Raw genomic sequence first — 21,452 nt, 5'->3', positions numbered from 1 at the left:
AAAACTGGCTGCCTGCAGCCACCACTAGGGGGAGCTCAGTGCATAGGAATGTATACAGTTGTCAATGAATGCAGCTGCAGCTGAGCTCCCCCCAAAGCAGGAAAATGAGTTCATCCTGCTGCCCCCCAAGTCCCATAGCACTGGTGTAGTCTGCTTCCTTGGTAGGTGCACCACTGTCCTTAAGGTAGGTATTATCATCCTGAAAATTTAGGTGTGGGATCCACATTAAAATTCCACACATTTCCTGTCCTTTTGATGTGGATATTGATATGGATTTGGATGTGTTTTTTTAGACTTTCCTCTTATTTTATTTTCCACGCCAACAATGAACATGTTAGGTGGAATCCACGCAGGCGAATAAATGCTCTACAGAGCGTATGCACTACAGAGTGGTTTTCCCACTGAAAACAGTTGAAGGTGAATTGAGATCAGATTCCACACAGGTTTTGGCATGGAAAACACGCCAAATGCCCAGTGCAGAATCTGCTGTGCGAACATGACCTTAGGGTATACTGACTGACAGCAGATTTACTGCAGACATTTCTGTAACTGAAAATCAATTCCTCTGAATGGGGTTGTTAATGTAGCATGTGCATGAATGTGTACATGGAACAGTCGCAGAAATTTCTGCAGCAGCACTGCCACTTGTGAATTTACCCTCAGACGGTGTATTTTGGTGCTGTATGATGGTATCTGTTGCTGGCAAGGGCATCTTGGCTGGGAGTCATTCCGCACCGTATTTTGGTACAAATCACCTCCAAATCTGAACATAGCCTAGCCAAACAAGGCTGAGACTAACGTTATCGGGGTCCCCAATTCTTTACAACCTCATTGCAGCCATAGTGGGAGATGCAGGGCAGAGAGAACGAGCCTGGTCTCTCCCAAGGTCACTCTGATAGGAAAGTAACTTCTTTGACAGCTGTGGTCTCAGAAGAAACAAAAGTTCTCTGGACCTGGTGTTGGTCTGCATGAACTCTCACATACACATCCTTCCTGTAGCTCTTCTCAGACAAGAATCTTCTACTAACGAACTGGGGCTGGGCTTAGTCCATCACTCTGGTAACCTAGCCAGTCTGCCAATATTAACCATACATTGCCCATATATGCCTATTTGTGTACATGACATATAAAGAAATAACTGCTTCAACAATAAATCACATTTCACTCAACATTAACTCTTTTTGCAGTAATTAACCCCTTTGCAGTTGTCCACTGGGGCACTGCACTTCTATAGCATTTATGCTGTTGTAAACTTGTAATCTACAATCTGTCACGTTGAATCAGTAGGGATTTTGATATTATTCTTGCCCCTGCTCGTGAATTATTGGAGTAGTGCATATCGCAAAACAATAGTAATATACGGTATAGTCTGTGGTCTGTACGGACCCTCATGATCACTTATACGATGGCTGACTCACAAATGGACTCTCCTGCACCTACAGAACAGACTTGCTATATACAAGAACTTCACTCATGTCACCTACAGTGGGGTGAGGTGGAGCAATGGCCTCAGCAGTGACAGGGGGTCACATGCCATATCTGCACACGTCACGCTGATGCCATTGATAGGCTGGCGGCGGAGACGTGTGTGTAGACGGCATATTGCACTTCTGGTCAAGTAGAGGAGGACGGAAGCCATAAACTAGCACAGGAATGGCCAACCTGAGGCTCTCCAGCTGTTGCAAAACTACAACTCCCAACATGCCCACACTGCCTACAGCTATCAGCCTACAGCAGGGCATGGTGGGGGTTGTAGTTTTGCAACAGCTGGAAGGCCACTGGTTGGCCATCTCTGAGTTACTAGCAAATACCTTGCTGTCTAAAGGTTCTGCACCCTCTAAAGGTACTTTCACACTAGCGTTAAAGTTTTACGGTATTGAGTTCCGTCCCAGGGGCTCAATACCGGAAAAAAACACTTTTTGTCCTAATGCATTCTGAATGGAAAGCATTCCGTTCAGTATGCATCAGGATGCATCAGTTCAGTCCCTCTTAGGGTATTTGGCCGGAGAAAATACCGCAGCATGCTGTGGTATTTTCTCTGGCCAAAATTCCGGAACAGTTGCTAAAATGCCAGATCCGGCATTATTTTTCATTGAAATGAACCAGTGTTTCCGGATAAACAGATTCGGTTTTCCGGTCTGCGCATGTGCAGACCTTTAAAAATGTGAAAAAAATAATAATTACCGGATCAGTTTTTCCGGATGACATCGGAAAGACGGATCGGGTATTTCAATGCATTTGTCAGAAGGATCCGCATCCGGAAACAAATGCTATCCGTTTGCACACCGATTTCTGGATCTGGCAGGCAGTTCTGGCAATAGAACCACCTAGCGGATTCCTCTGACGCTAGTGTGAAAGTACCCTAAGGGTAAATACACCCATTCAGGATTTACGCACTGAAATCTGCAGATGTTGGTGCATCAATTGGTGCGGATTTACATGTAGATTTTACTCTCCCCATTGAAGTGAATGGAGAAAATCCGGCCAGGAAAAAAAAAACTAAATGGTCATATTGCGGATTTTATAATCAAAATCCGTATGGAAAAAAAAAAATCGACATTGCGTACGTACACGAGAATTTCAGATTCTCATAGAATAAAAATGTGCACGACCTACAGTGCGGATTTTTTCGGCACACAATCCGGATGGCGTGCATTTAGCCTGTCCCTCTCTCAAGGTGACTCTGATGGGTGAGTAACTCCTCTGGTCTCAGAGAACCCCTTTAAATATCTCACTACCAATAGACACCCTTCTATAAAGACATAACATTCACTCTACTTCCAAATGGTTCTGGGCATGAACACTGGCATCAAACTGGTTAAACGTTTATTTTCATTTTTTTTTTTTTTTAAAGGCTTGCATAAAATTCATCAGAAATGAACGGGTTACATGACTATGGACCACTGATCCTGCTCTGCACGCATGGCATACATACTGGCACCGAAATGGGCAGAGAGACCCCCTTGGTAGTGGTTTGGAAGGGTTAATAGGCAGAGCCGCCCTGTCTAGCCTGCAGGCGTCCCTCCTCCTCCTCACACGCCTCCTCCCGCTCGCCTTAGCCCGGTGTAGTGCTAGTATCACCGCAGTGCTAGCTCTGTGCTCCCGTGTAGTGAGAGCCCGGACCGTCACCTCCTCGCAGTGTGAGCCCCACTTCTCCCAGCCATGAGGGAGCTGCTGAAAGGGTAAGTGAGCGGCGGGCCCGGCCGGCGGGCGGGGGGAACTGTGCCCCGGGTGCCGGGAAGAAGGCTACCCTGCTGCTTCCCTCCTCTCATCCACAGATGAGCCAGGCGGCTACCAAGCACGTACAATGCCGGGACGCTGTGTACCTGGAAGCCCACATCATGGCTTGTACCAGATGACAAACTCCTGGGTGCTACTCCTTCCCATAGGCTTACGGTGGGTGCCTGTAGCATCAGAGGCTGCCTGACCTCCCCCTTTCACACTTAGGAAAAAGGTCAACTTTCTGAGGAGACCCACTGGCATTGTTGCTATTCTTTTATTTCCTGCCATATATTGGTGTTTGGGCAGGGACCAGGCATGGGGGCAGAAGGGCTAGCTCAGCAGAATAGCCACAAGTTTTACTTAGGAAGTTCGCGGAGGCGACCGCGTTATCCCTCGTGTTTTTAGGAGCCGTGGTATCACATGTATTTTCCTGCAGCGTTACATTACCTTGTGCATGCTTTTCCATCCGCTAGCCCTTGGGGAGAGAGCATCCCCAGCCATAAATATCCTTTTGAGGAATCCTGCCCGAGGACGCCTACCTGTATAGTGTGGACTGGAATAACCCCGCACAGTAGCGACGGATTTGTCAGAAATGAAATATTGGGGGTTTTGTATTTATTTTATTTTTTTAGTTTGTTTTGATGCAAAAACAAAAAATGTAACTAAATAAGTGACACAATTCTCTCAGTCGAGGCGTCGTCGACATGTCACCCTCTCCGAGATCTGCGTCCTGTCCCAAAATGTTCATGTATAGTCCTGACAAAGTAGTTCTAGACCAGTGATGGCTCACCTGCGGCACTCCAGCTGTGGTGAAACTACAACTCCCAGCATGCTCCATTCATTTCTGTGGAGTTCTGAGAACAGGCAAGCAAGTGTACATCTTGGGAGTCGTAGTTTACTATACAGATGTAGCAGAGCTGAATTCGGTCGGAGCTTGGATGAGTGCGTCCTGTGTACAGCGCAGCAGAACGTGTTGGTGCTATATTGCAGAATGAGCAGTTCTCTGCAGAACCACAAACGTATTAATGGATTAATTTTGGAATTTAGATTGTGAGCCCCATTGAGAGCAGGGATTAGCGTGACGTATGCAGCGCTGTGGAATATGATGGCGATAATGCATCTGACACACTCGGCTCTGCTTCATTGTAGATACCTGGAGGACATCTGGGAATGTGGATTGGTGTCTCTGCACAGACAGGGGAGCAGTCCGCCAGTCTGAGCGCTGGCTCTTAAAGCGACAGTAACATGTAATCATTACCTGTGTCTTCCTGAGAAAGTAAACAGGGTTCCAGGTCTGCTCCATGACCTTTGTACTGCGCCGAGGCTCCTTTTACACAGCGTGTCCCAATCTCCCTGTTTACCTAAGTCCCTTTTATTGGTTTTCCTCATTCACATGGCCATCATGCATTAAAAGTAAAGTTCTGCTCAGATGAGACTGATCCCTGGATTTAGGCGGGATGATTGTGTGGATTCCAGATCTGTATATGCATTCTCCTCTCCGTACCCGCCTTATTCCACTTGTCAATGCAGTGATTGTCCTGAAATACGGTTATTTCATATATTTTTTTTTTTTTCCCCTCTCTCTGAGCAATTTTGACTATATCCCTTTTACAACCATGCAGATAGAGGAGCGCTGAATACAGATGGGTGCCGGGTTGTGTGATTATTCAGGCGGCAGAGGTTTTACAAAGTAGGTCAGCTCTCTGGGACAGTAAAGTCTTTGGATTTTCTCTCCGGTGTGGGAAATATGTTTGGCTTATGGTGGAGCCCTGCATCGCGGGTGCTGAAATAGTAGAGATGCCTAGGTATAGCTATGGGTGCTGTCCTCAGATGGTGTGCGGTCTATACCTGGATTTTCTCTCCGGTGTGGGAAATATGTTTGGCTTATGGTGGAGCCCTGCATCGCGGGTGCTGAAATAGTAGAGATGCCTAGGTATAGCTATGGGTGCTGTCCTCAGATGGTGTGCGGTCTATACCTGGATTTTCTCTCCGGTGTGGGAAATATGTTTGGCTTATGGTGGAGCCCTGCATAGCGGGTGCTGAAATAGTAGAAATGCCTAGGTATAGCTATGGGTGCTGTCCTCAGATGGTGTGCGGTCTATACCTGGATTTTCTCTCCGGTGTGGGAAATATGTTTGGCTTCCGGTGGAGCCCTGCATAGCGGGTGCTGAAATAGTAGAGATGCCTAGGTATAGCTATGGGTGCTGTCCTCCAGATGGTGTGCGGTCTATACCTGGATTTTCTCTCCGGTGTGGGAAATATGTTTGGCTTATGGTGGAGCCCTGCATCGCGGGTGCTGAAATAGTAGAGATGCCTAGGTATAGCTATGGGTGCTGTCCTCAGATGGTGTGCGGTCTATACCTGGATTTTCTCTCCGGTGTGGGAAATATGTTTGGCTTACGTTGGAGCCCTGCATAGCGGGTGCTGAAATAGTAGAGATGCCTAAGTATAGCTATGGGTGCCGTCCTCAGATGGTGTGCAGTCTATACCTGGATTTTCTCTCCGGTGTGGGAAATATGTTTGGCTTCCGGTGGAGCCCTGCATAGCGGGTGCTGAAATAGTAGAGATGCCTAGGTATAGCTATGGGTGCTGTCCTCCAGATGGTGTGCGGTCTATACCTGGATTTTCTCTCCGGTGTGGGAAATATGTTTGGCTTATGGTGGAGCCCTGCATAGCGGGTGCTGAAATAATAAAGATGCCTAAGTATAGCTATGGGTGCTGTCCTCAGATGGTGTGCGGTCTATACCTGGATTTTTCCAGCCCCAGGTACCATTCTTCCCAGTACTATGTGCTGTGGTTGGTTATACGTCACACTAGTGCTGTGATGGCTAACCTCCGGCACTCCAGCTGTGTAGTAAAACTACAACTCCCAAGATGCACACTTGCTTGGTTCTTCTCAAAACTCTGCAGAACGGAGCATGCTGGGAGTCGTAAGTTTCCCCAAAACCAGAGTGCAGGAGGTTAGCCATCACTGCACTAGTGCATGCAGGAATGGTGTACACTACATATACAGAGTGTGGCTCTTGTCTATATGAGCTTATAATCTATATATCGAAATTAAGGGGGTCTACATTTACTTGCTTTTAGAAATAATTCTGTATAATTCTTTCCAATTTTTCTTTAGAAAAATGACTAGTAGTACATTTCCAAGTTTTCTAGAAAGTGACCAGTAGGACATTTCCATTTTTACCTCGTTCCCCTACTCTTTAGGTCATGGATGTCAAACTCATGGCCCTCCAGATGTTGCAAAACTACAACTCCTAGCATTCACTGATAGCTGCAGTATGCCCAGGCATGATGGGAGTTGTAGTTTTGCAACAGCTGGAGGGCCACGAGTTTGACATCCCTGCTTTAGGTGCTATTTATTAAGTTGTAGGTAGACGGGTGGGATTAGTCACCGACCAATTGCTGTGAAATCCCATTGTAATTGTATTTTCCACTTACTCCCTGTGGAGGTTACTGGAACAGTAGATTCTTGCCCCTGTGTCATGTCCTCATGGAGTCCTATCCTTAGACCATCCCTTTATATGTCATTGTATTGCTGAAGGTTAAGTGCAGAGATTTCCTTCGATCCCTGCTGATCTGTCCTCAGTAGTGGATAATCCTGATTAACTTCATTATTTAGGCATGAAACGGCCGATAATCCTTATTTTGTTGTGGCTATGCCAATTAATGCCCTGTAGGCTGGATTATTCAATCTACACATTTTCTTCTATGTTTTGGAAGTAAGGAGCATCGTTATGGGATTACCTTGTTTTGTGTATGCCACCTCCACGTTGGCACCTTACTTCTACTAGGGGTGCTTTCTCCCATTCCTTAAAAAAACCTTTACTGCAGTTTTTTCAACCCAAGCCAGAATTGGATCCAGCAAGGAGAAGTTTTTTTAAATCCACTTCTCGCTTGGGATCAAAAACTGTGAGGGTTAGGTTCACACTGTTTTGAAGCAGCTTTTTCCATAGGTTTTTCAGCCACAGCCAGAAGTGGGTCCAGCAGGATCCTTTCTTTTTATATTTTCAATTCCTTTTGAATCCACTTCTGGCTTGGGCTGAAAAACCTTCAAGAAAATGTTCCTCAAAACCTCCGCCATAAAACTCCACGTGAACCTTCCCTGACTGTGTGAAATCACCCTTGGGAAGAAGGGCAGGGGGTTGTGCAAATAAGTGGTCTCCAAAGTCCTATTTCCTTGGGGTATGTACAGTATAAGGAATGTATAGCTCTTCTGATAAATATATCAGGTTGGAGACTTGGTTTTCTCTGAAGAACAAGTGGCTCTCATGAGGTCTTTGTATCTGGACCACTGCTGGGAATACAGAAAATCTCTACCTGTACTTGGTTTTTGGTCATGTTAAGTATAAACCCTTCCTTTTTATATTTCCGATTCTTTCAAATCCACTTCTAGCAAAAAAAAAAATCTTGCAGGCAGATCCACCTCAAAACCTCATCGAAAAAACGGTGTGGCCGTACCGGAGTGAATTCTCCTGAGACAGGGATATTCAACCTGCGGCCCTCCAGCTGTTGCAAAACTACAATTCCCAGCATGCCCTAATAGCTGTAGGCTGTCCAGGCATGCTGGGAGTTGTCGTTTTGCAACTGCTGGAGGGCCGACAGGTTGAGTATCCCTGTCCTGAGAGATTTGAGGGTACGGTACAGTCACACCCACCACACCATTACCACTACATGTGATGCATCAGGTAACCTCCAGTCCTCACCACTCTCATGGGTAAGCTGTGGTATGGGGTTGTGGTCCACCCATTGGAAAGCTCATGGTCCCCGGTCGTTTCCATCCCTCTGCTAGGTTAGAATATATCCAACAACCCTACAAAGCTGAGCATAAAAACATCTCAGGTTTTCAGTGGAATTCGGCCCTAATTTTCTCTTTTTTTGTATTTTCTCGCTACATTCTTTTCTCTACCATGACAACTTTCTTGATACCGATACCTTTTTGAATCTTTCATCTGAGACCAGTGCCTATGGCAAGTTAAACCTCCCAAGTTTAAAGGACTGTGAAATGTTCCCTTGATTTGGAAGGGCTGGATTCGCACACGCTGTCAGAATAGACTTTTTGATCTCATTGTTTGTGGATCCCATCTCCGCCAATTTCACGCTTCTATCTCAACCTGCTGCAGCTTTTTTTTTTTTTTTTTTTTTTTTTTTTTCCCCTTTCTCCTTTTTCTCCTCTGTCTTTGACTGTAACGTGCCAGTTAGTAGTGCGTTCTGTCTGCAGGAGCATGTTGACTTGCTTATCTGGCTTCAAAAAAATAAAAAAGATTGCAGATATTTTTATCCATTTAGGCACATCACTTTAATAAATGACTGTACGAAAGGAAATAATCCCTCGCAGTGTGATCTTCAGATCAAACCCTTTCTTGCCTGCCTCGTCAGAATCGCTACCACTACCCTCTTCTTATCAAGTCCCAATTAAGGATTGTCAGTATTACAAGGTGTCGTGCACCCGCCAGGTGCTGAGCTGGCATTTCATCCTCCAGGTTTAAGGCGTCCGGCTCTTGCCTCAGTCTTAGTGCAGCCTACCTTCCATTCCCAAAGCTAACAATTAAATGGCCTTTGAAAATGGCAGAGCAGCTTAGGAAGGGAACTCTCGCTGGAGTCTAACCTTTTCTTAAGCTGCGAGATTGTGTTTGGAATTAATGATAACTTTCGGAGTGTGCAGGGGGAGGCCGCGGCGGCAGTACTTTTCAGACCAGAAGTGAAATAGCTGCAGCCTCCTTGTGCTGTGCATATAAAGTACCCGAGCAAATCTGCCCTCTGTGTTATCAGCCACTAGACTCTTGAAAAGCCCTCTTTCATTGCGGTGCCAGACAGCAGGCGCATCCCTCTTGGAGGCCGCGTAATTGTTTTCCATGTGCCATAAGTTTGTCAGTCTCAGTTCAGTCCACGCAGAATAATTTTCGACGCTTTAAATTCTTCACTTGTCAATTAGCACAGCAGGAGCTTTGCCAGGGGACATACTCTGGAACTTGCTACGTTAGACATTCGATTTCCATCTGGCTATTAAGGGAGTTTTTTATTTTTTTATTTTTAATTGATGAAAGGTTATTGTCATGGCTCGCACCATCATTAGATGTTATTTCCCACTGGATGGAGAAGTTACATGAATGGCACTCCTTGAAACATATCCCCAGGGCGTCTGTAAGCAAGGAGGCAGCCATATTGTATGTAAGCACTTGCGGCCACCTCTCGCTCTGGTCTAATTTACTCATTGATCGCTGTGAGGATTTTTATTTCACTTTTTAGGAAGAAAAAAAAAAGGATGCAAACCTCAACAGTATAGCCGAGGCTAGCCTAAGATCTTCTATAGGTTATACGTGGAATATTCAGGTTAGGCGTCACACACGTGACCGTATGTATTTTGTGGTCCGCAAATTGCATGGTGTTTCACATTTTGTGGCAAAGTAAAGGACATGTTCTATCCTTTTACAGAACAGACATACAGATGCAGAAAGCATGCGGATCACGATGGCGATGCCCTCTGTGATGCCACAGTGCGGAGGCGATGCCCTCTGCGATGCCACAATGCACTCTGTGTTCTGTTTCAAGGTACCAGAGTTCGGTACGAAGGTTTTTTATAGTAATAATTCATTCCCAAAGTTATTACACAGTGCAACTTCGCAGTAAAAACTTTGGCTCATCAATACTGTACGGAGCCGGAACTTCGTACAGTATTACAACAACGTTTTTTGAGAGTTTAAGTTTTTGAGAATTTAGTTTTTCTATTTAAAGTCGATTCGCTCATCCCTAGTCACAATGCACTCTGTGATGTCACAATGCTGAGACGATGCACTCTGTGGTGTCACGATGCACACTGTGATGTCACAATGCTGAGGCGATGCACTCTGGTGTCACGATGCACTCTGTGGTGTCACAATGCTGAGGTGATGCACTCTGGTGTCACGATGCACTCTGTGGTGTCACAATGCTGAGACGATGCACTCTGGTGTCACGATGCACTCTGTGGTGTCACAATGCTGAGACGATGCACTCTGGTGTCACGATGCACTCTGTGGTGTCACAATGCTGAGGCGATGCACTCTGGTGTCACGATGCACTCTGTGGTGTCACAATGCTGAGACGATGCACTCTGGTGTCACGATGCACTCTGTGGTGTCACAATGCTGAGACGATGCACTCTGGTGTCACGATGCACTCTGTGGCGTCACAATGCTGAGACGATGCACTCTGGTGTCACGATGCACTCTGTGGCGTCACGATGCTGAGGCGATGCACTCTGTGGCGTCACGATGCTGAGGCGATGCACTCTGTGGCGTCACGATGCTGAGGCGATGCACTCTGTGGCGTCACGATGCTGAGGCGATGCACTCTGTGGCGTCACGATGCTGAGGCGATGCACTCTGTGGCGTCACGATGCTGAGGCGATGCACTCTGGTGTCACGATGCACTCTGTGGTGTCACAATGCTGAGACGATGCACTCTGGTGTCACGATGCACTCTGTGGCGTCACAATGCTGAGACGATGCACTCTGGTGTCACGATGCTGAGGCGATGCACTCTGTGGCGTCGCGATGCTGAGGCGATGCACTCTGTGGCGTCGCGATGCTGAGGCGATGCACTCTGTGGCGTCGCGATGCTGAGGCGATGCACTCTGTGGCGTCGCGATGCTGAGGCGATGCACTCTGTGGCGTCGCGATGCTGAGGCGATGCACTCTGTGGCGTCGCGATGCTGAGGCGATGCACTCTGTGGCGTCGCGATGCTGAGGCGATGCACTCTGTGGCGTCGCGATGCTGAGGCGATGCACTCTGTGGCGTCGCGATGCTGAGGCGATGCACTCTGTGGCGTCGCGATGCTGAGGCGATGCACTCTGTGGCGTCGCGATGCTGAGGCGATGCACTCTGTGGCGTCGCGATGCTGAGGCGATGCACTCTGTGGCGTCGCGATGCTGAGGCGATGCACTCTGTGGCGTCGCGATGCTGAGGCGATGCACTCTGTGGCGTCGCGATGCTGAGGCGATGCACTCTGTGGCGTCGCGATGCTGAGGCGATGCACTCTGTGGCGTCGCGATGCTGAGGCGATGCACTCTGTGGCGTCGCGATGCTGAGGCGATGCACTCTGTGGCGTCGCGATGCTGAGGCGATGCACTCTGTGGCGTCGCGATGCTGAGGCGATGCACTCTGTGGCGTCGCGATGCTGAGGCGATGCACTCTGTGGCGTCGCGATGCTGAGGCGATGCACTCTGTGGCGTCGCGATGCTGAGGCGATGCACTCTGTGGCGTCGCGATGCTGAGGCGATGCACTCTGTGGCGTCGCGATGCTGAGGCGATGCACTCTGTGGCGTCACGATGCTGAGGCGATGCACTCTGTGGCGTCACGATGCTGAGGCGATGCACTCTGTGGCGTCACGATGCTGAGGCGATGCACTCTGTGGCGTCACGATGCTGAGGCGATGCACTCTGTGGCGTCACGATGCTGAGGCGATGCACTCTGTGGCGTCACGATGCTGAGGCGATGCACTCTGTGGCGTCACGATGCTGAGGCGATGCACTCTGTGGCGTCACGATGCTGAGGCGATGCACTCTGTGGCGTCACGATGCTGAGGCGATGCACTCTGTGGCGTCACGATGCTGAGGCGATGCACTCTGTGGCGTCACGATGCTGAGGCGATGCACTCTGTGGCGTCACGATGCTGAGGCGATGCACTCTGTGGCGTCACGATGCTGAGGCGATGCACTCTGTGGCGTCACGATGCTGAGGCGATGCACTCTGTGGCGTCACGATGCTGAGGCGATGCACTCTGTGGCGTCACGATGCTGAGGCGATGCACTCTGTGGCGTCACGATGCTGAGGCGATGCACTCTGTGGCGTCACGATGCTGAGGCGATGCACTCTGTGGCGTCACGATGCTGAGGCGATGCACTCTGTGGCGTCGCGATGCACTCTGTGGCGTCACGATGCTGAGGCGATGCACTCTGTGACGTGACAGTGCTGGAACAAGCAATGCACCCAGTGATGTCACAGTACAGGGATGATGCACGCCATGATTCCACAGCATAGGAAAAAGGGTCACCATGTGCCTGTGACCTCACAGCAGGAGAAAAAAAAAAAAGAGAAGGGCAACTGCACTGTGCAAAGGGTGAGATCAAGGCATAACCGCATCACAATTGGCAACAAAATCTGCTTGTAAAACATACGGGTTTTGATGCAGAAAAATTTGCACAAGAATCTGCACTGAAATTCTGTTTGTAAACCCGCACTAGTTTGTAGGTAGCCTAATGACGTCACATGTATGTATAATACATACACATGGTGTCATAGTATAGGGCAGGCCTGGCTCTCCAGCTGTTGTAAAACTACAACTCCCACCATGCCTTGCTGTAGGCTGAAAGCTGTAGACTGTCTGGGCATGATAGGAGTTGTAGTTTTGCAACAGCTGGAGGGCCTCAGGTTGGCCATCCCTAGTATAAGGTAATTAAAATGAAGAAAAAAATAAATAAAAATGATGCACAGTAGCCTTGGGGCTCCGTAGCAAATTTCCACGCCCCTTTCATGGTCATCAATAACGGAGTGGATATGGGGCCCCTTAGTTGCTGGGCCTGATGACCGCCACCATGGTGGTAAACTTCCATGAGCATGCGCAGCGATCCTGTTAGGTAGGATTTTACCACAGAGCCTATCAGGAAGTGTAAGCCCTTGACGGCTTTAGAGCTGTTTTCCGTAACACAATGTATGAACTTTGCCTCAAATTGTTACTTGAAATGTCATGATGATGTGTGTGCCTATGGGAGGGGTAGGCTAGCATTCAAATTTCTCTTCTAGTAATTGTGCTGGTTCCAATGGTTACTTCCCAAACGAACATACGTTTGTAACCTATCCTGAAGATGACAATTATTATTTATAAAAAAATTCTCCTGGACCGATCCCTTTAAATAATTTTTGATTGGCAGCCCAGTGAGGGACCCTAGTGTGTCCTCTGCTGGACCTATCATGGTATAGTAATGTACAGTACAATGCCTCTCTTACTGAACTGACGTTCCACGCACTCCCTAATGCACCCTATACAACCAAATAAAGGGGATGTTGAAAAAAGATTAAAATTCAATTGATCTTTTAATCCTGCTTTTCCCTCCAAGATGGAGTAACGTAGAAGAATGTGTACAGGTTAACTCTTTGCGTACCCGGCTTCAGCTGTCGTTAAACAAAACAAATTTTGAATAGTACTGGTCCTTTAATAGTTTTAGGGGAGGGTTAAAGGGTTCTTCCGGTTGTTAAGATATCCTCTATCCACAGGGTAGGGGATAAGTATTAGATTTAGATTGGTGGGGTTGCCAGCAGTAGGAGAACAGGTACACCCCCCCCCCCCCCCATTAGTGACGATTGTCTATTTCCAGAATTCCCATAGGGGTAAATGGAGTGACGGTTCGCATTTTGTTCATTTCAGAGGAGTATGGGGTACTCAGTCTTGTGATGAGTGGGGTTCTCAGTGTTAGGACCCCCACCAATCTAATATTTATTCTACTATTCTGTGGATAAGGGATAACTTTTAACAACCGGAATACCCCTTTAAATGTATTTGATATCATTGTAAAATGAAGTTAAATCTTGGAGGAACTCTAAGGCCCCTTTCACACGGGCGAGTTTTCCGTGCGGCGAACGTATGGCACCCGCACTAAATCCTGACCCATTCATTTCTATGGGGCTGTGCACATGAGCGATGTTTTTAACGCATCACTTGTGCGTTCAGTTGAAATCGCAGCATGCTCTATATTTTCCTGATTTTGACGTGACGCAGGCCCCATAGAAGTGAATGGGGTGTGTGAAAATCGGATGGCATCCGCAAGCAAGTACGGATGCCGTGCGATTTGCACGCATGGTTGCTAGGAGACCATCGGGATGGAGACCCGATCATTATTATTTTCCCTTATAACATGGTTATAAGGGAAAATTAATAGCATTCTGAATACAGAATGCATAGTAAACCAGCGCTAGAGGGGTTAAAAAAAATAATAAATAATTTAACTCACCTTAGTCCACTTGCTCGCGAAGCCCTTGTGTCTCCGCTGCTGATGAACAGGACCTGGGGTGAGCTGCTCCATTAAATAGAGCTTAAGGACCTTCGATGACGTCACTCCGGTCATCACATGGTCTTTTACCATGGTGAATCACCATGGTAAAAGATCATGTGACGTACCATGTGATGACCGGAGTGACGTCATCAAAGGTCCTTAACCGATATTTAATGGAGCAGCTCACCCCAGGTCCTGTTCAACTTCAGCGCAGAGGAGGCACAAGGAGATGCCAGCTTCGCGATCAAGTGGACTAAGGTGAGTTAAATTATTTTTTATTTTTTTTTTAACCCCTCTAGCGCTGGTTTACTATGCATTCTGTATTCAGAATGCTATTATTTTCCCTTATAACCATGTTATAAGGGAAAATAATACAATCTTCAGAACATCAATCCCAAGCCCGAACTTCTATGAAGAAGTTCGGGTTTGGGTACCAAACATGCGCGATTTTTCTCACGCGAGTGCAACGCATGACAATGTTTTGCACTTGCGCAGAAAAAATCGCGCATTTTCCCGCAACGCACCCGGCTCTTATCCGGGCAAAAAAAACTCACGCCCGTATGAAAGAGGCCTAACTATAATACTGTAACTATATTACCATATCTGCAAGCTACCAGTTAGTACAGTAGATGTGCATTTCATGATCAGAAAGGGAGATATTTACCATAATTATACGAACCGAGCCCGGCGCATGCGCAGAGAGAGGAAAGCGGCTGGCTGAGTGCGGGAGCCAGAGACGGGATCGCGCAGTGACAAGGAGTGCACCGCGCATGTGCGAGACTTGCACGATCCCAGCCTCACAGCAAAGTGAAGGGAGAACGGGTAAGGGGTGGGCTTAGCTTGACTTGAAGCAAGGAGGCCGCTGCCCCCTTGACTTCAAGCTGACTCTGAGGATAGAGAAAACACGGATTAAAAAAGCGTTTTTATAAAGTATACAACAACCAGTGGAGGAATAAAAAACATGATTAGGAACACACCGGGGGCTACTGTAAGGTAATGATGTCGGTTTGAAATGTGTTTTGGAGGTGACATGTTCCCTTTAACTCAGCCTTAGGCCTCCTGCACACAAACCAGTTGCTGTATTCACTTCAACGGGTCCGCAAATCTGGAGATGCGGAATGGAACCTTACAGAAGCACTCCGGAGTGCTTCCGTGGGGTTTCGTCCCGTACTTCTGTTCCGCAAAAAGATAGGACATGTCCTATCTTTTTGCGGAACAGGCAGATCGCGGACCGATTAAAGTGAATGTCCGCCATCTGTTGCGTCTGGGACATACACGTTCGTGTGCAGGAGGCCTTAGGGCTCATGCACAAGTCCGTATGTATTTTGTGCTCATAAAAACAGATCCGAAAAAATACAGATGACGTCCATGTGCATTCCGTATATTTTTTTATTTTTTATTTGCGGGCCCATTGAAATTTATGGTTCCGCATACGGTCCGCAAAAAACCCCAGAATGGACGTGGAAAGAAAATAAGATTGTGTGCATGAGCCCTTAGGCCTCTTTCACACTTGCGTTGTCCGGATCCGGCGTGTACTCCACTTGCCGGAATTACACGCCAGATCCGGAAAAACGCAAGTGTACTGAAAGCATTTGAAGACGGATCCGTCTTCAAAATGCTTTCAGTGTTACTATGGCAGCCAGGACGCTATTAAAGTCCTGGTTGCCATAGTGGGAGCGGTATACTTACAGTCCGCGCGGCCCCCGGGGCGCTCCAGAATGACGTCAGAGCGCCCCATGCGCATGGATGACGTGCCATGCGATCACGTGATCCATGCGCTTGGGGCGCCCTGACGTCACTCTGGAGCGCCCCGGGAGCCGCCTGGACGGTAAGTATACTGCTCCCCCGCTCCCCACTACACTTTACCATGGCTGCCAGGACTTTAGCGTCCCGGCAGCCATGGTAACCATTGAGAAAAAGCTAAACGTTGGATCCGGCAATGCGCCGAAACGACGTTTAGCTTAAGGCCGGATCCGGATTAATGCCTTTCAAAGGGCATTAATTCCGGATCCGGCCTTGCGGCAAGTCTTCAGGATTTTTGGCCGGAGCAAAAAGCGCAGCATGCTGCGGTATTTTCTCCGGCCAAAAAACGTCCGTTCCGGAACTGAAGACATCCTGATGCATCCTGAACGGATTTCACTCCATTCAGAATGCATTAGGATAAAACTGATCAGGATTCTTCTGGCATAGAGCCCCGACGACGGAACTCTATGCCGGAAGAAAAGAACGCAAGTGTGAAAGAGCCCTTAGGGAAAAAAAGAATCCTGTACAGAAAGCAAAAACAAACAAATAACTGATCCTATGTATCCGATGTGCACATTTGGCAACCGTTTGAGCTATTTCAGGAAAATAAGTCTTGTATTTAGGACTTTTTTTCCCATTTATAACAGATCTCTGCCTGAAATGTCTCAAACGGATACCAAATGTGCATGATGATACACAGGGTGCGTTTTCTTTGTTTCGGATCTTCTGATGGATCAGAAGAATGGAAAAATAAGTGATGTGAACTCGCCCTTATCGGATCACTCCCTTTACATAGTAAGGCCTCATGCACACAACCGTTTTTTTTTTTTAAGGTCCGTAAAAACTGGGTCCGTAGGTCCGTGATCCGTGACCATTTTTTCGTCCGTGGGTCTTCCTTGATTTTTGGAGGATCCACGGACATGAAAAATGAAAAAAAAACTAAGTCAAGTTTACCATTGAAATGATAGGAAAAAACGGACACGGATCACGGACACGGATGACAATCTTGTGTGCATCCGTGATTTTTCACGGACCCATTGACTTGAATGGGTCCGTGAACCGTTGGCCGTGAAAAGAATAGGACAGGTCATATTTTTTTCACAGCCAGGAAACACGGATCACGGATGCGGCTGCATTTTCCTATTTATTTTTTTTTTCCACTGACCCATTGAAAGTCAATGGGTCCGCGGAAAACGGCACAACGGCCACGGATGCACACAACGGTCGTGTGCATGAGGCCTAAGGCTACATGCACACGAACGTTGTTTGTTTCCGTGTCCGTTCCTTTTTTGTTTTTTTTGCGGATAGGATGCGGACTCATTCATTTCAATGGGTCCGCAAAAAATGCGGACAGCACACCACTGTCCTCATCAGTATGTCCGTTCCGTAGCCCCACAAAAAAACATGTCCTATTCTTGTCCACTTTAGGCATTGTTACAATGGATCCGCCCCAAAAAACGGATGGCATACGGATGTCACTTTTTTTTTTTTTTTTGCAGTCATGTGCATGTAGTCTAAGATTGCAGGGATGATCTGATAGTAAGAGTGCATTGGGAAGGTATTATTCCCTGCCGTCGCCCTGTGGATCTATCGGCAGAAAACAAGCTGCAAATTAAACAGATCTGCGAGGGAGCGGAGCACGAGCGTCTCTTGAATATCATTCAAGAAATGGATCCTTTTTATTACAAAAAGTTTTTCAATCCCTTACAAAGTTTTCCGTCCTGCTGCTATGACTACTATATATTATGCCTATTGTTGAACTTCTCCGCACATTGAGTCATTTTTCAGAGGTAATAACCGCTCTAAAACCTTACCAAAACACGGCCTCGTTCTTCGTGATAAATGTATATACTTAGGGCCGGAAAACAAGCTATCAATGTAATTGGCTCATACAGAGAGGCCAAATAAAGGATTACGTTGTAATAAAACTTCAGCGCGGCTGTGGAAAGTCCATGTATTATCAAGTGGTGTCATCAGAATCATACAGATGGTCTATCTCTGCTGTGGCAGCCATTACTCAGGAGATGAATGCATGAGGTTCTCTTCAGAGAAACGTCACAGTATAGCTTCTTGGGTTCTCTCCACATGTTCTATTGATCCATGCTATGTGGCCCATACTGTACGTTCATAAGGCTAAATATTCTGGCATTTCATATCAAGACTTTTTCTCCCCTACTAAAGGCACCATATAATGGACGTGGAATGGGCATGGTTCTATAATATTGAGCCATATGGACTACATGTTCTGCCATACAGGCTCTGTGTGCACTGGTTTACACTTAGAAACCTGCTAGTATGTGGCAGTAAATGCTAGCCATCTATATACACATGTTCCTCCTTTATTTTGGGGAGGTGTACAGCAAGGCTGGGCATCAAGAAGCTAATACTGTAACAACCTTACGTGGAATGCACTTGGAGGGCTATAACTAACTTCTGACGCATACAGTGATGTCTAGCATAGTCTGGTGTACAAAAAAAAACTGCATGTATGTCCCAAGATGCTCCACTATGGTGGTGGTGTGTTTACCAGAGGTTCACTTTCTTAGGGTTAGGGTCCATGGACATGGAATGCTGCATGCATGGACCCTCTATAGCAGGGATGCCCAACCTGCGGCTATCCAGCTGTAGCAAAACTACAACTCCCAGCATACCTGAACAGCCTTGCGGAATATATGTGTGTTTTTTTTCCGGCGGGTCTACGTTCGGAGAAACCACAGCGTAGTACAGTACCAGCAAAGTATATGAGATTACACTAATCTAAACGTAAAGTTTGCAGATTATTTATTTTTTTCCCATGCGGAAGTTGACCTGCCGCGCGGATTTCACCTTAAATAGCATGCTAATTATGTTTGCGCTTTTAGCGGTGTGTTTGCCCCGTTTCAATGGAAGGGTGAGATCTGCAGCAAAACCGCAATGGGACATTTCAGATTTTGCTGCAGAAATGCACATACATCAGCATGGAAACTTGTGCGGTCTTATGTGCCCGGGTGCAGGTGGCCTTATGGTGACACCATCATTTCCCCTGGCATGCATGCTTTTTGCGGATTCTGTCATGGTATGGATTCGGAGGCGTAGACAGGTACAGTATGGGTCCTAGCAAGCAGTGTGATGCAATTGAAATGGTTCTAATGTGCCCAATACAGTATGTGACCATTACAGTATAGAGTTTTTGTACTTATTACTGGACGGTTTCTTTTTCTTTTCTTGCAGTCATGATACTCAAACAACATGCTGGGATCATCCCAAAATGACAGAGCTCTACCAGTCTTTAGGTAAGGAAGAATCAAACGAAAATCTGTATAGCTGGCATTTGGTGTATCCTTGTTACCCTTTCTGCTATTTGTTGTCTAATTTGTGCTGCGGAAATAAATATATTGCTGCAATGGAAACTGTCAGCAAGATTTCTCTTGACTGAGTGGTCAATCCTATGTCTGTATTGGGGGTGCATAGTGGTGTACTTCTGTGAATGAACAGTTGGTCTAATAGTCTATCAGGCTCCTGATATTGATGACTCCTCCTCAGGATAGGTAATTAATATCCGACCGATGAGGATCTAACACCCCGCATCCCCGCCGATCAGCCGTTCCCTGCAGCCTATAGCACTGGAACCAGCACGCTGAATGGAGCAGGAAGCACAGCTCCGTTCAAAGTGTAGTGGCCGCGCTGGGTTACTGCAGGTCCCATTGAAGTGAAGGAGAGATGAACTGCAGTAACCTGGTACGGCCACTACACTTTGAACGGAGCTGTGCTTCCTGCTCCATTCAGCGTGCTGGTTCCAGTGCTATAGGCTGCAGGGAACGGCTGATCGGCGGGGACCTGGCCGTACCAGGTTACTGCAGTTCATCTCTCCTTCACTTCAATGGGACCTGCAGTAACCCAGCGCGGCCACTACACTTTGAACGGAGCTGAGCTTCCTGCTCCATTCAGAGTGCTTGTTCCAGGGCCAGAGACTGCAGGGGACAGCTGATCGGTGGGGAGGCTGTTGGACTGATCGGATGTTAATGACCTATCCTGAGAATACGTCATCAGTTTCATGAGCCTGGAAACCCCTTTAACTTCTTAAAGGAGTTTCACACCATACAACAGATCCCTAGAATGAAAGGGCTGTGTTATAGTTAGGGTTTATTTAGATGACCGTAATTCCATGCATTTCAACGGGGCCGCAAAAGATGCGGCAGCACATCACGATTGCGGACAAGAATAGGCATTTCTATGTAGGGCTGGCCGTGTGCGTTTCCGTCTTTTGTGGACCCTTAACTTTCATACCTCAAAACACTTATGGTTGTCTGGATCCTAATGATGCCAAGTTACAGCTTCCTCAAGTGCAGGTCAAGGTGCTGCTCTACAGAATAAAAATTTGACGGACAGCTTTACCTTTATGTAGTGCCGCAAGCTCTTCAGTCTAGGGATTTCGGAGGTAGTGAATCTATATTACAAAGAAGCCGCCAATAGTTGTTACTGGTAGGATCAGGAAATGAAGCTCTAACGCCATTACGTTCAGGAATGTTGTGTACAGACATCTAAGCTATTATGTCTAGCCTTCTATATTGTTGTGATATTGCGGCATCTTCTTCATGAGCTGGATGCTTTATCAATGGGCTCCCTTTGTTTTCAGGCTTGTCGATTCATGGTATTTGCAGGCACAACCTTGCTGCTTTAACAAAGGACTATATCATTTAGTGTTTGGTGCAGAGGGCTTACACGGCTATCTGCCCATATATGAGCAAGGCCGTAAGGATCCACTATACGATTAAGCCCACAAGAGTTTTACAAATGAGAATCTTTTGTTCTCCTTCATGTGTCCTTGGGCAACAAATGTAAATGAATGTGTATAATTGCATGGCTTACCTGGGATGGTATTTTACACGCCCTGCACAGCAGAAGCCATGCTTGCCATTGATAAGGAATGGGACCTGAAACAACTGCGTGCTAGTACAGAAAAGTAATCCGTACTCGCCAAAAAAAAGAAATTCTCGCACAACTGAATAGGAGAATTCAAGAATCTGTAAGGACTCATGCAGGAACGTATTTGGTCCGCATCTGATCCGCATTTTTTTGCAGGTCGGATGCAGACCCATTCACTTCAATCCATATGTTTGTTCCTCAGCCTCACAAAAAAAATTAAACATGTCCTGTTCTTGTCCGTTTTACGGACAAGGATAGGACAGTCCCATAGAGGGCAAGACTTTCAGTTCCACAAAATGCAGAACACACATGGCCGTGATCCGTGTTTTGCAGATCCAAAAAACGGTAGTAGTTGTGTGCATGAGCCCTAAGGTTGTATTCAGAGTGCACTGTATGCTTAACGGGAAAGCACCATGCATATACGTACACCCTGAGTAAAGCAAAAACTATGACACAAAATTCTGATTAAGAGGGCATTTACACATCAGTGTTTTGCGGTCTGCACAACACAGGTACCAGCCATGTGCCCGCCGCATCATGGTGCAGAC

General features: G+C 47.0%; 1 protein-coding gene across 8 annotated transcripts in view; it reads left to right on the top strand.

Annotated features, from left to right (window-relative positions):
* The window catches only part of DMD (dystrophin), a 3,186,583-nt gene that overhangs the window by 3,014,055 nt on the left and 151,076 nt on the right, over window positions 1-21,452 (top strand). For 7 of the 8 annotated variants that reach the window (XM_044284724.1, XM_044284721.1, XM_044284723.1 and 4 more), the window contains one exon: window positions 19,210-19,271. In XM_044284724.1, coding sequence (XP_044140659.1) covers window positions 19,210-19,271 — 62 coding nt within the window. Of the gene's footprint in view, window positions 1-3,049; window positions 3,183-19,209; window positions 19,272-21,452 lie in introns of those variants that run through there. The other variant, XM_044284726.1, reaches the window with a different exon arrangement.

This window comes from Bufo gargarizans, chromosome 3 (genome assembly GCF_014858855.1).
Source record: "Bufo gargarizans isolate SCDJY-AF-19 chromosome 3, ASM1485885v1, whole genome shotgun sequence".
Lineage (NCBI taxonomy): Eukaryota > Metazoa > Chordata > Amphibia > Anura > Bufonidae > Bufo > Bufo gargarizans.
Note: the sequence above shows the minus strand (reverse complement) of the source record. Positions and strands in the feature narration are given on the sequence as shown.